This window comes from Tenrec ecaudatus, chromosome 9 (genome assembly GCF_050624435.1).
Source record: "Tenrec ecaudatus isolate mTenEca1 chromosome 9, mTenEca1.hap1, whole genome shotgun sequence".
NCBI lineage: Eukaryota > Metazoa > Chordata > Mammalia > Afrosoricida > Tenrecidae > Tenrec > Tenrec ecaudatus.
The window spans coordinates 48133327-48147846 of record NC_134538.1 but is presented as its reverse complement, the minus strand read 5'-3'; the positions used below and the strand labels follow the sequence as shown (position 1 = coordinate 48147846).

The window sequence follows — 14520 nt, the reverse complement described above, 5'->3', positions numbered from 1 at the left end:
AAGTCTAAGAAGCCCCATGTAGGGTTGCTAGGAGATGGAATTACCTGACGGCAGTGTGGTTTGGTTTTGTTCATGTCTTGAGACCCACACTTTGCTCTCCAGCCTCTTAGCTTACCTCAGCCCCCACTTCCATTGGAACTCCTTAGGGCCACTCGTCTGTGTGCTTTTTTTTTAGCTTCCAATGAAAATGGCTCCCCTGGTAACTTCTGCCAGGCCTCCCCATCCCACATTCACCCAGAGTGCAGCCCATTGGTTCTGATTCTTCTTTGTTTACTCACCATGCCCCGTCAGTTTGTAAACTCTTGAGTAGAATCATATCCTTGGCCTGGGCTTGTTCTGTGTCCAGTGACATTAGTTTGTCCAAACCTTAATATTTTTTCCTCCAACTATGGCTTTTTCCTGATTGCTGGTTTCTTTCTTAGAACTCTTCCTATTTCCAGACATTTTTAAAATCCTCACATGTTAATCTTTTAAACATTTAATGGACATCTGTCAGTTCACTTGGTTGTGGAGTCTTCTGCCTACTGTACCAGATTTTTTTTATAGGCTCAGGGAACTCAGGCAAAAGACATGGTCAACACCTGCTATAGTGGTACTCCACTCCACACAACTTCAGTGGTTTTCTGTGCATGACTTTTCCACCCTACCTCTCCAGTGATTTCCCACTGCTTCTGGGTTAGACTAGTAGCTGTCCCATACATGCAGCGTAAACCCCCACCCCCTTTGTCCACCAAGCTCTTATCCTTTCATTTCTCTTTGAGCCCTTCTACTCTTAAGGACTTCAGATCATGTTCTCTGTTCATCATTGTCCGAGCCTCCTTTCTTAGAACACAGCTGGAGGTTAGGACAGAGGGTTTGGTTCCTGGATATGACCATTAAATACTTTTTGGCCTGCTCTCCAGCATGAGTGAGTGGTGTCCTATACCACTTATTTTCACTATTATGCACAGGGGGAGCCCTCAGGACAAATTAACGTCAGCTGGGTTGCAGTAAAGGGTGACTTTTGGGATGTCTGTGTGTCTAGGACAGGTCATCACCCCTACTTATGCACTGTAAGGGCTTGGCAGACCCAACTTTAGTATTTCCATAGCAGGTAACTTGGCACACAAGAACCTCTTTATTTGTGGTAGGGCTGATGCATCTTTGGGTGGTTTTTAGGTGCAGGTGATCCCCTGGGTCTTGGCTGACAGCAACTTTGTCCGGAGCCCATCTCAGAGACTTGACCCCAGCAGGACAGTGTTTGTCGGCGCTCTGCACGGGATGCTCAACGCCGAGGCCCTGGCAGCCATCTTGAATGACCTATTTGGTGGAGTGGTGTATGCTGGGATTGACACAGATAAGCACAAGTATCCCATTGGTAAGTGTCCCACTTCTGTGTGGGAAGGCTTCGTGGCCCCTGGGATGTGAACCAGGATTGTGCTACTTCCCCGTGAGAGTGGGGAGAGAGGCCGGACCCAGGTTTGCAGATCTGCATTACCATGCCGCATAACATTTTCCCCTAGATAAATCACCAGCAGTGGCCTCTCTGCACCCCACTCTGCCTACCTCATGTGTGCCTGCCCCCCCGCCCTAAAGTGATGAGACTATATGAAGTGACAGGATATGAGATAGGCAGAAACTGGTTGGAAGCCCCAAGTTCACAGCAACATCATTCTGGGACAGACAGTAGTTGGTCTGTTAAGAGGCCAGGACCTTTTGGAACCTACCTGACGTCCTTCATTAAGGGCTCTCAAAAAGATCTGTTTGCTTTGTCTTAGTTTTAGAAATCAGGTCAAACTGCTGGAGGACTCAGAGTGGCTCCAGTGACAACAGTTATAGTCATAGCTACTGCTGTCCCATTTTAGTTGCGTCCATGGCCTTAAACTCTGACCTGGGTACCTGTACGGAATCTGAGAGAGGAGATCGGTTTCCCAAGTCGGGGCACAGTGGTGGCATTTGATGGTGCAGCAGAGCCTTGAGCTTTCTGATCTAACCCACCTCCCCAAAGCCCTGTCTGCCCACTCACACGGAATCTGGCCAGGAAGGAGTTCTGTGTGCTCATCAGTACTGCACCGCAGATTGAGAACAAGGACTTCAGAGGCTGCAGGGATGGAGGCGGTACTTGGCAGGATGGAGCTTTTTCTGGCTCTCCAGCTAGATCTCCAAATACCTCTCTAGACCAGGCTTGACTGCTGGGCCCAGTCTTGAAGAGAGGTGTTTGGTTAGCATTTAGGTTCCTACTCCCAAGCTTGGAACCCTTTTGACCTTAACTATGCATCTGCCTACACTAACCCATGGCCACCAAGTCACTCTGACTCACAGTGACCCTACAGAGCAGAAGAGAACTCTATGATTTTTTAAGACTATAACCCTTTTGCAGGAGTAGAGAAAGCCTTATTTTTCACAGAGCAGCCTAGTGGGTTTTGAACTGCTGATCTTGTCCCACAACATCATCTGGGTCCTTCCTTGTGCCTGCTAGACTATAGGAGTCATATTCTTAAAATTAATTTTACTGGTTTATTTCTCACTATAATGTGACTACTAGAAAATTTTAAAGTGAGTAGTTCACGTCATATTTCTATTTGGCTGCACTAGTTTAGAAAAAAAAGGTTTTCTACATGTTGCCAGGTAGCATTTCGGAAAATTTAACAGGAAAGTAACTTGTTTTTCTGGTTCCTAGGATCTGGACGTGTGACTTTCAACAACCAACGCAGTTACCTGAAGGCAGTTAGTGCAGCTTTTGTGGAGATCAAAACCACCAAGTTTACCAAGAAGGTGAGTAGGCTGGTTCATGCCCTTATTCCAGGGGCATTTGAGAGGCCTGGGCCAATATGACCCAGGGCAGATCAGAGACGAAAGTTTGGACCTATCCTAATGGTACTCAATGAGACTATGTTTTAGACTGGGCCTGGTCTGGATAGGCTCAGGAAGGAATGGGAACTAAGACTCTGGGACCTCCATAGTTTGTGGGTGCCTTCCCTGACTGAATTTTACTTAGCATTGCTGAGTAGCTTGATTTTCCATTTTCCAGCCCTTACTCACATGCCAAATGGTGGACGGCTGGAGTATTGGGCCTAGAGTAAAGTGTGGGTGCTCATATCACTCATATCACAGATGTGTCCAGCTTGGCCTGGTGTGATTCCTGCTGTGTGGGTCCTTGTCTGATAATTCCCTAGACCGCCTTTAAAACAGGCAAGCATCCTGCTTTCTTCTTTGTAACCCAGTGGTGCTCCGTTCCTTCTAGCCTCTGGTCTCCTTGAGAGAAGATTCACCTCCTCATTCTCCTGTTTGCATTTTGTGCAGGTTCAGATTGACCCCTACCTAGAAGACTCTCTGTGTCATGTCTGCAGCTCTCAGCCTGGCCCTTTCTTCTGTCGAGACCAGGTGAGTTGAGAACACGTGAGCAGTCTGTGAGCTTCCTGCTTGCCTCAGAGAGCATGGAGGAGGCAGTCGTGATGCTTGCTGGTGATCAAATGAGGGCTACGCTACAAACAGCTTGACTCAGACTCTTGGGAAATGGAATCAGCACTGAGCCTTTCTTCTTGCCTGGGATGTTGTGCTGCAGTAGGGCACTATTGCTGAATAGGTGCTTTTGCTTTTTTTTTTTTAAGCACTTTATCCACATGTTATACAACTCAAAAATTTAATCTTATCAAGAAGAGCTGTACAACTGTCAACATACTCAATTCTAGACATATTTTCTTCCTTGTGCCCATTGATATTCATGTAATTTTTTCTAATTGTGGCAAAAATACACACAACAAAACATTCTCCAATTCCACAATTTCTACTTGTATAAATCAGTGCCATTGATTATACTCTTCATGTTGTACAGCCATTGATTTCCTTTTTGCAGATTCCACTACCATGGACATAGTCTCAGTTCCCCTTAAATGTCTTTCCCCTTCAGCCATGGGAAACATTGGTCCAGTCTGGTTCTGTTTTGTTTTCTTGGTGCAGTCTTCACATATCATACCCCTCATTGGGTGTTTTGTAGCCTGCAGAAAGCTGCGTGCTGCTCTGATTGCTGCTAGAGTGCGCTTCTCCCCTGTGGATTGTGGCGGCATGTCGTGGGTGGACCTGATCTACTAGCTGTCAGAAACAGGAGTCTGATGCATATGAAAACCACCTCAGGGTCTTGTTTCATGCAGATTGTATTCAGTGGGTCTGTTCCTCACCCATTCCCAAGTGGTGCTGATATTATTGCTCTTTACCACACTTAGGCAGAAGAGCATGGTAAGCGAAGCCGGAGACCCTCAGGATACTAGAAGTCAACCCATTTTGGGTCATTTTCATTACTCACTTAGGTTTAGAGGGTCTGAGTAGATGCAGTTAGACGGAGGCTCCGGAATGAAGACTTGCTGCAGTAAGGAGGTTGCTGAGTAAGCCTGAAAGCACCCTTCTTGTCAGCCTCTTCTCGAGGCTTTGGGGGGGTTAGTGCTTTACAGATGACTCCCACTTTCAGATCATTCCTGGGAAGCTTCCCTTAGGCTGCACAGCTAGCAAGAGGAGGACCAAGACTGGGGTGCAAGCCCAGTCGCCTCTGCTGAGTTACCCTGAAGATGAAGGCTTATGTTGCATAGCATTGGAACCTGTGGTCACTGCCTTTCACATTTCTCCCTGATGCAGCCATGTGATACACCTCTCTGTAGGTAGATACAAGGGAGACCAGGGCAGGAAGAACAGCTGTGGAGGTCTGAGGGGCCAGCCCCAATCCCAACTATGTGGACAGTCCCTATCCCCACAGAAGAATTCACTTCAGAGGACAGCACTGAAGGTACAGCTCAGGGAGAGGGACATGTCTGATCAGAGCACAAGGGAGCAAATGAATGGAGAGGAAGAGAGAGTGGAACACATCCTGGCCCACCAAGCCCTGAGGAGAATATTACAGCTCAGAGCAGCCAAAGCACAGAGAGGACCATAAGGCTAGCCCCAATACAAGACATGACGTCTTTCATTGACTGGGGACAACACTGGAAACAGTGTGGTAATTGCGCCCAATCTGATCCCACCACACCGAGGTGAAACACTAAGGAGGTGCAACAGAACAGGAAGGGGGACAGAGCAACTAAGTCCCCAGGGAATACTAAAAATAGACTTTGGGGCAAAGGCATGGCACCCCATCAGACTCGACTGGAAAACATTTCTAAAGGTCAACAAATAGACCTTGAACTATTTACAGGCTTTTATCTTTTTTGTTGTTGGTTTTATTGTTGTTGTTTTGCTCTGTCTTGTTTTTTATGCACATTATTATCTCTGCAGGTCTCGATAAAATAGGCAGGATTAACAATCTGGAGGAGAAAACAATGGGAGCTATGATTATGTGGGGACAACGGGGAGAGGCCGGGGGCAGGAGGGAAGGAAGTGGGTGCTAACAAACCCAGGGACAAGGGAATAACAAGTGATCCAAAATCAATGACAAGGAGGCCTGGTAGAGCTTGATCAGGCCAATGTAACAGAAAGGAATTACTGAAACCCAAATGAAGGCTGAGCATGATAGTGGGACAAGAGGAAAGTAAAAGGAAATAGAGGAAAGAACTAGGAGGCAAAGGGCATTTATAAAGGTCTAAATACAGACATGTACATATGTAAATATATTTATAAGGATGGGAAAATAGATCTATGTGCATATATTTATAGGTTTAGTATTAAGGTAGCAGATGGACATTGGGCCTCCACTCAAGTACTCCCTCAATTCAAGAATACTTTGTTCTTTTAAATTGGCATTCTGTGATGCTCACCTTCCCGACACAATCGCTGAAGACAAAGTGGATATATAAGCAAATATGAAGAAAGCCAATGGTGCCCAACTATCAAAAGATATAGCATCTGGGATCTTAAAGGCTTGAAGGGTAAACAAGCCGCAATCTAGCTGAGAAGCAACAAAGCCCACATGGAAGAAGCACACCAGCCTGTGTGATCACGAGGTGTCGAAGGGGTCAGGCATCAAAGAACAAAAAAATCATATCATTGTGAATGAGGGGGAGTGCAGAATGGAGACGCAAAACCCATCTGTAGGCAACTGGACACCCCCTTACAGAAGGGTCTTGGGGAGGAGACGAGCCAATCAGGGTGCAGTATAGTACTGATGAAGCATACAGCTTTCCTCTAATTCTTTAATGTTTCCTCCTCTTCCCCCACTATCATCCCAATTCTACCTTACAAATCCAGCTAGACCAGAGGATGTACACTGGTACAGATAAGAGCTGGAAACACAGGGAATCTAGGACAGATGATCCCTTCATGTGACCAATAATGAGAGTAGCAAACCCAGGAGGGGAAGGGGAAGGTGGGGGGAGAAAGGGGGAACTGGTCTCAATGATCTACATATACCCCCTCCCTGGGGGAAAGACAAGAGAAAAGTGGGTAAAGGGGGACATCAGACAGTGTAAGACTTGGAAAAATAATAATTTATAAGTTATCAAGGGTTTGTGAGGGAGGGAGGGGAGAAAATGAGGAGCTGATACCAAGGGCTCAAGTAGGAAGAAAATGTTTTGAGAATGATGGCAACCAGTGTGCTTGACACAATGGATGGATGGATTGTGATAAGAGTTGTCTGAGCTCCCAGTAAAATTTTATTTATTAAAAAAAATAGCTGTAAATGTGGGGAAGAAAGCTGACGGTGCCCAGCTATCAAAAAAGATAGTGTCTGGGGTCTTAAAGGCTTGAAGGGTGAACAAGCGGCCATCTAGCTCAGAAGCAATAAAGCCCACATGGAAGAAGTACACCAGCCTGTGCGATCACGAGGTGCCAAAGGGACCATGCAAAAGGCATCATGCAAAAAAAAAAGTGTATATATATACCATAGTGAATGAAGGGGGAAGTGCAGAGTGGAGACCCAAGGCCTATTTGTCGGCCACTGGAGATCCCCTCATAGAGGGGTTTAGGAGAGGAGATGGGTCAGTCAGGGTGCGAGGTAGTACCAATGAAGAACAGAGCTTTCCCCCCAGATCCTGAATGCTTCCTCCCCCCAACCACCATGATCCGAATTCTACCTTGCGGGACTGGATAGGGCAGAGGTTGTACACTGATGCATATGGGGGCTGGATGCACAGAGAATCCAGGGTGGACCATACCTTCAGGACCAAGGGTGTGAGGGGCGATGCTGGGAGAGTGGAGGGTGAGTGGGTTGGAAAGGGGAAACCGATTACAAAGATCCACATGTGACCTCCTCCCTGGGAGATGGACGGCAGAGAAGCGGGGGAAGGGAGACTCCGGATAGAGCAAGATATGACAAAATAACAATCTGTGGATTATGAGGGAAGGGGGAGTGGGGAGGGAGGGAGAAAAAAAAGAAGAGGACCTGATGCAGAGGGCTTAGGTGGAGAGCAAATGCTTTGAGAGTGATTAGGGCAGGGAATGTACACATGTGCTTTATACAATTGATGTATGTATATGTGTGGACTGTGATAAGAGTTGTGTGAGCCCCTAATAAAATGTAAAAAGAATAGCTATGGGCATGAGAGAGGAGGAGGAAGAGCGGCACAGCCTCTCTACACAGGTGGAGCCCAGTGTGCTGGACTAAGACAAGGGCACCCACAGAAATGTGCTCAATAGATTTGTCTTGGTGGTTAAGTCCTCTCTGTTAAAGATAAGGCAATTTCTAGAAACCTCCTCTCTTCACCCCACAGATGCCACTGGGGTGGAGTCCCCCCATTTCTTCTCCAAGCAGAGCAAACAGCTTATGCAGCAGCTTCCCTGGCTGGTGCCCACACAGGCATGTCATCTCCATTCTTCTTTCCCCTCAACCCAGGTCTGCTTCAAGTACTTCTGCCGGAGCTGCTGGCACTGGCGGCACAGCATGGAGGGCTTGCGCCACCACAGCCCACTGATGCGGAACCAGAAGAACCGAGACTCCAGCTAGAAGATGGCAACCAAGGCGCTGGCCCACCAGGCTTCAGCCTCTACCACCTGCCCCTGGTGGCCAGGAGCTGGCTTCCCGAGGACGAGGGAAAATTGTAGTCACCTTTGCACTTGCTGAATCTGTCTTTGTTTCTGCACTAATTAATGCACAATGAGTTTTGTCGGGTTTTGTTTTCAGGGGGTGTGCCAGGGCAAGGACCTTCTGGCTCACCCTCCAAGCGACTCTGCAGTTTTCCCAGATTTTAGTTCCTCATTTTGCCAATGAAAAGCAAAAAACAAAGCAAAGAAACTACGTGTCCAGAAGGTGTTGACACGGATGCCTACATCTAGGTTTATTTATTGAAAGCGCTTTTTTACATTCCTTGCAATACTGATGGTGATGACGCGCAGGTCTCGTTGGCTTCGTTCTTGCAGCTGCCATACAGTGCCTTTCCATTGATTTAACCCCCACCTGAACGGCATAAACTGAGTGTTCAGCTGGTGTTTTTTACTGTAAACAACAAGGAGACTTTGCTCTTCATTTAAACCAAAATCATATTTCATATTTTACGCTCGAGGGTTTTTACCAGTTCCTTTTTACACTCCTTAAAACAGTTTTTAAGTCGTTTGGAACAAGAGATTTTTTTCTTTCCTGGCAGCTTTTAACATTATAGCAAATTTGTGTCTGGGGGACTGCTGGTCACTGTTTCTCACCGTTGCAAGTCAAGACGTTTGTGACCAAGGAGAATTTTTTTTTAATTTGAAACTGGACCGGATAAAATGACATTTGAATGGCTGCTGTATATAGTTTTAAATGGTGTACTGCACCTTTCTAAGTTGCACTGATGTCTGGGGGGAGGGTTGATAGAAGTTTTTAATCACAAAGTCACAGGACTTTTTTCTTTTTTGTAACAGCTAAAAAGGGCTGCTTTTTGGTGGGGGCAGATGAAGGCTCACAGGAGCCCTTTCTCTTGGAGGGGCAAGTACCCTTTCTTTATTGCTTTCATTTGAGAAATGTATGAAACAACAGTTGCAGTCGACTGAAATGCTACTGGAATTTGGAAACTTGACTTTTTCCTTTCTCTCTTTTTTTTTTTCTTTTAAACTACTTGCCCCTCTTTGGGAAGCTGTGTGCCAAAGAATCAGTGTCATAACTCCCCTCCCCTCTCCCCTCCTGCTGAACTGATGTTGCATTTTTGCATATCCCAGCTACTCTGTGGGTTTTGTGAAGCTGTGTGTGAAGTCTCTACCTCATTGTAGCAGATGCAGGCAAGACTGCACTCTCCCACGGATGTGTGGAGTAAGCTGTGGTGTAGTTTTTTTGGCACATAATAAACACGTTGCAGCAGAATTCTGATTTTGTCCCTTTTGTCCAAGGTGTGAGGCAAGGGGACAGTAGTTGTTAGGGGCCATGAAATCGCTTCCAACTCCTAGCGACTCCATGTTCTGAACTACAGAACAAAACACTTTACCCCACCATGCACACAATTGTACTTAGGTTTAAGCCTATTATTGCAGTGACTGTGTCAATCCATATCATTGGGACCTTCCTCCTCTTCAGTGCGCCTCCACTTGACCAAGCCTGATGAGCTCCAGGGACTGGGCTCTCCTGATAACATATCCAAAGTATGTAAGGGGAAATGTTGCCATCCTTGCCTCCAAGGATTTTGGCTGTACTTTCTTCTTTTGGCAGCCCATGGTACTTTAAAGATTCTTCACCAATACCATAGTTGAAATCAGTTTTTTTGCATTCTTATTGATTGTCCAACTTTCACATGCATATGAGGCAATTGAAAATAACATGGCTTGGGTGAGGGTGCACCTTAGTCCCCAAAGTAACATCCTTGCTTTTCAACACTTTTAAAGAGGTCTTATGCAGCAGATTTACCTAATCAACACGTCTTCTGGTTTCTCCACTGCTGCTTCCGTGAGCATTGATTATGGATTCAAGCAAGACAAAAATCCAGACAATTCAACGTTTTCTCCATTTATCATGATACTACATATTGTTCCAGTTGAGGATTTTTATATTCTGTACATTTAGTCATAATCCATACTGAAGGCTGCAGTCCTTGATCTTCATCAACAAGTGCTTTAAGTCCTTCGTGCTTTCAGCATGCAAGGTTGTTTCATCTGCATCTCTCATCCTGTTAATAAGCTACCTCCAATCCTGGTACTGCATATAATCCAGCTTCTCTGAGTATTTGCTCAGCATACAGATTAAGTATTTTGATAGGATACAGCCCTGATGCACAGCTTTCCTGTTTTTAAGAACCAGGCAATGTTCCCTAGTTCTGTTCACACAACTGCCTATATTGCTCCCTGTACAAGTTCTGCGTGAACACAAGTGTTGTGGAATTTGTTCTCAAACCATGACCTCTTCTGAATCTGACCCAAACCTCTGCTGCAGCTGCCTGGCCATGTACTGCTGTAACTGTTGTTGGATTATCTTAAGCAGATTTTTACTTGCATGTGATCTCAATGATAATACTTTACACATTCTGTTGGGTCACCTTTTATTCAAATGGGTACAAGTATAGATCTCTTCCAGTCAGTTGGCCAAGTGGTTGTCTTCCAGATTTCCAGTATAGAAGAGTGAGTCCTTCCAGTGCTTCATCAGCTTGTTGAAACATATTAATTGGTATTACACAAATTTTGGGGCAGGTGGTGGTCAGTGATAACAGATTGATAACAGGACTGTGATGGCTTTAGATGTCCAGGCACACCAGCTACACTGACTGGCTCAGCATGTGCCTACCCTATCCCAACCTGGGCAGATAACCTGTTGACCTCATTCATGTTGGGGTTCAGGGATTGCAATTTTTCCCATGAACCCTTGTTCATGAGAAACGTGCAAGCACAGGTCATAATGGGAGAGAAGGGTAACAATTTCTGATATTTCTTGGGTTGTCTGTGGTGGGATTCCACCCTAGGACAATGGTCAAGACATGTAAAAAATGGGCCCCTGTGAGGCCTCTTTGGTTACTTGTGTGCAAACATTGTAGGTGATCTACAGCACGTAGATGCTGCTAGCCCAAGCATAAACAGCCCTCGCTTTTCATCTGCGTGGGGTCTAGCACAGCCTCCAGATCCACCTTGGAGAATGCTATAGGGGTATACAGCTACTGAAGCTTCAGCAGAGGCCACTTATTGTCCCTTTGGACTTCCGTATGCTCACCCAGCTCCATTCTGAGAAGGAACAGTTCACTTGGATGCTTTCTCAGACTCCCAGTTTTTGAGGGCCTGCTGCCAGGCCCAACTCCTGGGCCTACCCTTTGGAAAACCTCAACTTCATTTGTAGTGGAGTGAGATAGTTTATTGTGCCAGCCTAGCTGATAAACATGTGGAGTTAATTGAAGAGTGGAGAGATAAATGGCTTGGTGAGCCTCGCCTTTCTTGTCTCTCGCTCTTTGATCATCGGACCAGTGTGAGGCTGCCTTGCTTGTTCTGTGCCTCAATTTGCAAGCTGCACTACTTGTGGGACACCTAATCTGTGAACTGTGTCGCTGTAAGTTGAGGTCCCTTTAAGACTTGCCTCACCAGAGAATTGGAATGTACATCTCTGGAGCTGGGGACTGATGGTTGGTGACCTGCCTTGCTGTTTGCTGCCTGTGCTGAGATAGCCTAGCTCTCTCTACAGAGGACTACCTGGCGGCCCTCAAGACTTGAAGGACTGACAGTGTCTCACAACTCTCATGGGAGTGAGTTGCACTGAGCCATTTGTACTGCTTTATAATTTAACAGTTCATTTCTTGTGTTATATATATATATAATATAATTATCAGCAATCTGGTTTTGTCTCTCTAGAGAACCCTGTCTAACACATTTTGGTACCAGGATTGCTTCTAGAGAAATAAAGTCATAAAAATGGGCTTCTTAAATTGGCTCTCCAGCCTGACTAGTCTTAACACTAGTAATGCTGCTTCAACACCCCAAAGCATGAATAATTCTACTCTTCCTAACCCATGGTGTGAAATAGCAAAGATAATACCTAAAGTAGCACCACCAATAGATAAGATGCTGACTAAAGGAGAGAGGCTCTGAGTGATCGTATGTTTGATATTTTTCAGGAGTTATGACAAGTATAGGGAAGCTGGTTGGCTGGTCCTTCTTACCATGGAAAGTGTGATTAAGGAGAGGGATGGTCTCAGAGCCTCAGAAGCGCGCCTCAGAAAGCTTCCATCTGTGCTGCAAAGGAGAGCCTTCTCTAGTAAAAGAGGCGACATTGCTGAGAACCAGGTCCATAGTCTCATACGAGTGGCTGAATCAGTGGCAGCTGAATTGCAGATCTAGAGCAGTGTCTGAAACCAAAGTAAGGGCATTGATTGGGAAAAGTTGGGACCCTGAGACATGGGATAGCAACATATGGGCTGATGATACAGAAGAAGAGGATATTGAGCCCTTAGAAACAATTGGCCTAACCCAGTCTATAGATCAACCCCTCCCAGATGAAAGTATTGTTTCACAATCCACACCTGAGCAGATTAGCCAAACTATTCAAGTTGATGTGCCAGGTGGGACTGCATGGGTAGCATTGCCTGAGGGAGATGCTTTACCAGATATTGCTGAGAGCACCCGGGAAACATCCTCACCACCCATTATTTCCCCTAGACCTGTCACTAAAATTAAGTCTCAGAAACCTCCTAAAGGTGAGGTTGAGATGATTACCCAAGAAGAAGCGTGCTATACTCATAAAGATCTGCTCGAGTTTTCAAATACGTGCAAGCAAATGCCTGGGGAATATCCCTGGGAATGGTTACCAAGGGTGTGGGATACTGGTGCACGAAATGTAATGTTAGACCGGTCTGAGTTTCTGGATATGGGACCCCTAAGCACAGACTCTTAATTCAATGTCTCTACGAGAGAGGCTAAGAGATGATCTAATTTTTCATTTGGTTGGTTCAATGAAGCATGGACTGCCCGATGGCCTAGATTAGACCAACTTGAAGTACCTGACCTACCTTGGTACACCGTAGAGGAAGGCATCCAAAAGCTTAGAGAAATTGGTATGTTGGAATGGATCTATCAGGATATTCCCATAGACCCAAAAAGGGGGTGTCCTGAGAACATACCCTTTACCACAACCATAAGGAACAAGTTAGTGAAGTGGGTCCCAGCATCTCTGAAGACTCCTGTAATTGATATTTTATATTCACCAGGATTAACAGTGGGCACTGCCCTAAGCAAACTCTGACATTTGGCCACAATGGGACTGATTGGTCCCTGTGATGGTAGAGGGCAGGTGTCTCTGTTGACAGAGACAGGTTGGGCATGGTTATAATAGACAACAAAGTTTCCATAGTAATCAAAGCAGCCTGTCTTGTATGGAATTATAGCATTGGCGACTTAGCCACGGTGTCCCTAGGAATGAAATAGATGGAAAACCTACTAAATATTTATGTGATCTATACAAGCAGAAGAATGGTAGATCAGGTGAACAGCAGAATAGACAGTCACGATCGCTCAACCAATTCCCAGACCTGAGCTAGTTTACAGACCCATAATCCCTTGAATGAGGGGAAGGTCGGGTCCCTTTGAAGGAGGACCCTGCTACAACACCAAAGGTCTATACTGTTAGTCTTCCTTCTAGCCTTCCCCAAAGGGACCTGCAGCCTTTCATAAGAAATGAACAGTTAAATTATAAAGCAGTACAAATGGCTCAGTGCAACTCACTCCCGTGAGAGAGTTATGAGACACACTCAGTCCTTCAAGTCTTGAGGGCCGCCAGGTAGTCCTCTGTAGAGAGAGCTAGGCTATCTCAGCACAGGCAGCAAACAGCAAGGCAGGTCATCAACCATCAGTCCCCAGCTCCAGAGATGTACATTCCAATTCTCTGGTGAGGCAAGTCTTAAAGGGACCTCAACTTACAGCGACACAGTTCACAGATTAGGTGTCCCACAGGTAGTGTAGTTTGCAAATTGAGGCAGAGAACAAACAAGGCAGCCTCACACTGGTCCGATGATCAAAGAGCGAGAGACAAGAAAGGCGAGGCTCACCAAGCCATTTATCTCTCGGCCCTTCAATTAATCCCATATGTGTTTATCGGCCAGACTGGCACAATAAAGTATTTCAATCTACCCCTTGCCAACCTGACACCTCAACACAATCCTTTAACCATACATACTTACCTAATTTCCGGACATTGATGAAATCACACATCATCAATCATCTATCATACATATAAATGAAAGAAAACACACTGAGTCCAATTGTATCTGATATATCATACGTGAACAAAGGAAAGATATGCAATAAGCACATAAAAAGAAAATACATTGACAATTACAAACCTCGCTTTTGCAATTGATCACGTGGTCGTAATAGAACTACCTTCTACTACTACCCATTCTGTATTACCTTTGCCCTCAGCAAGCACCTCAGCTGGCTGTGGTTTTTGGCCTGGCGGGGTGACCCAGACCTTCATTCCTGAGGGGTCTGGGTATTTATAAGTCCTGTCAGGATTGGGTTGCTGTAATTTACCATTTACTATAATCACAGGGCATGGTAGCACTAAGAGTCGGCCTGTGGGATCTCCTGGATTCCAGACATATTCTTCTTTACCTCCATGATGTAACACCAGTCCAATTTCTCCTTAGTAATCAGGATCAATCACACCACTTAGTACAGTGACACCCTTCCTGACCTGTCGATCCAAAAGCATGAGGAGCCCAAAGTGGCCAGGGGGCTTTCCCAGCTGCC

General features: G+C 45.7%; 1 protein-coding gene across 2 annotated transcripts in view; it reads left to right on the top strand.

Moving 5' to 3' along the window:
* The window catches only part of CPEB1 (cytoplasmic polyadenylation element binding protein 1), a 108521-nt gene extending 99366 nt beyond the window's left edge, over positions 1-9155 (top strand). For both annotated transcript variants that reach the window (XM_075558043.1, XM_075558042.1), the window contains exons 9-12: positions 1159-1357; positions 2660-2754; positions 3283-3363; positions 7733-9155. In XM_075558043.1, coding sequence (XP_075414158.1) covers positions 1159-1357; positions 2660-2754; positions 3283-3363; positions 7733-7843 — 486 coding nt within the window. In that variant the 3' untranslated portion in view covers positions 7844-9155. The remainder of the gene's footprint in view (positions 1-1158; positions 1358-2659; positions 2755-3282; positions 3364-7732) is intronic.
* The last annotated feature ends 5365 nt before the right edge of the window (positions 9156-14520 follow it).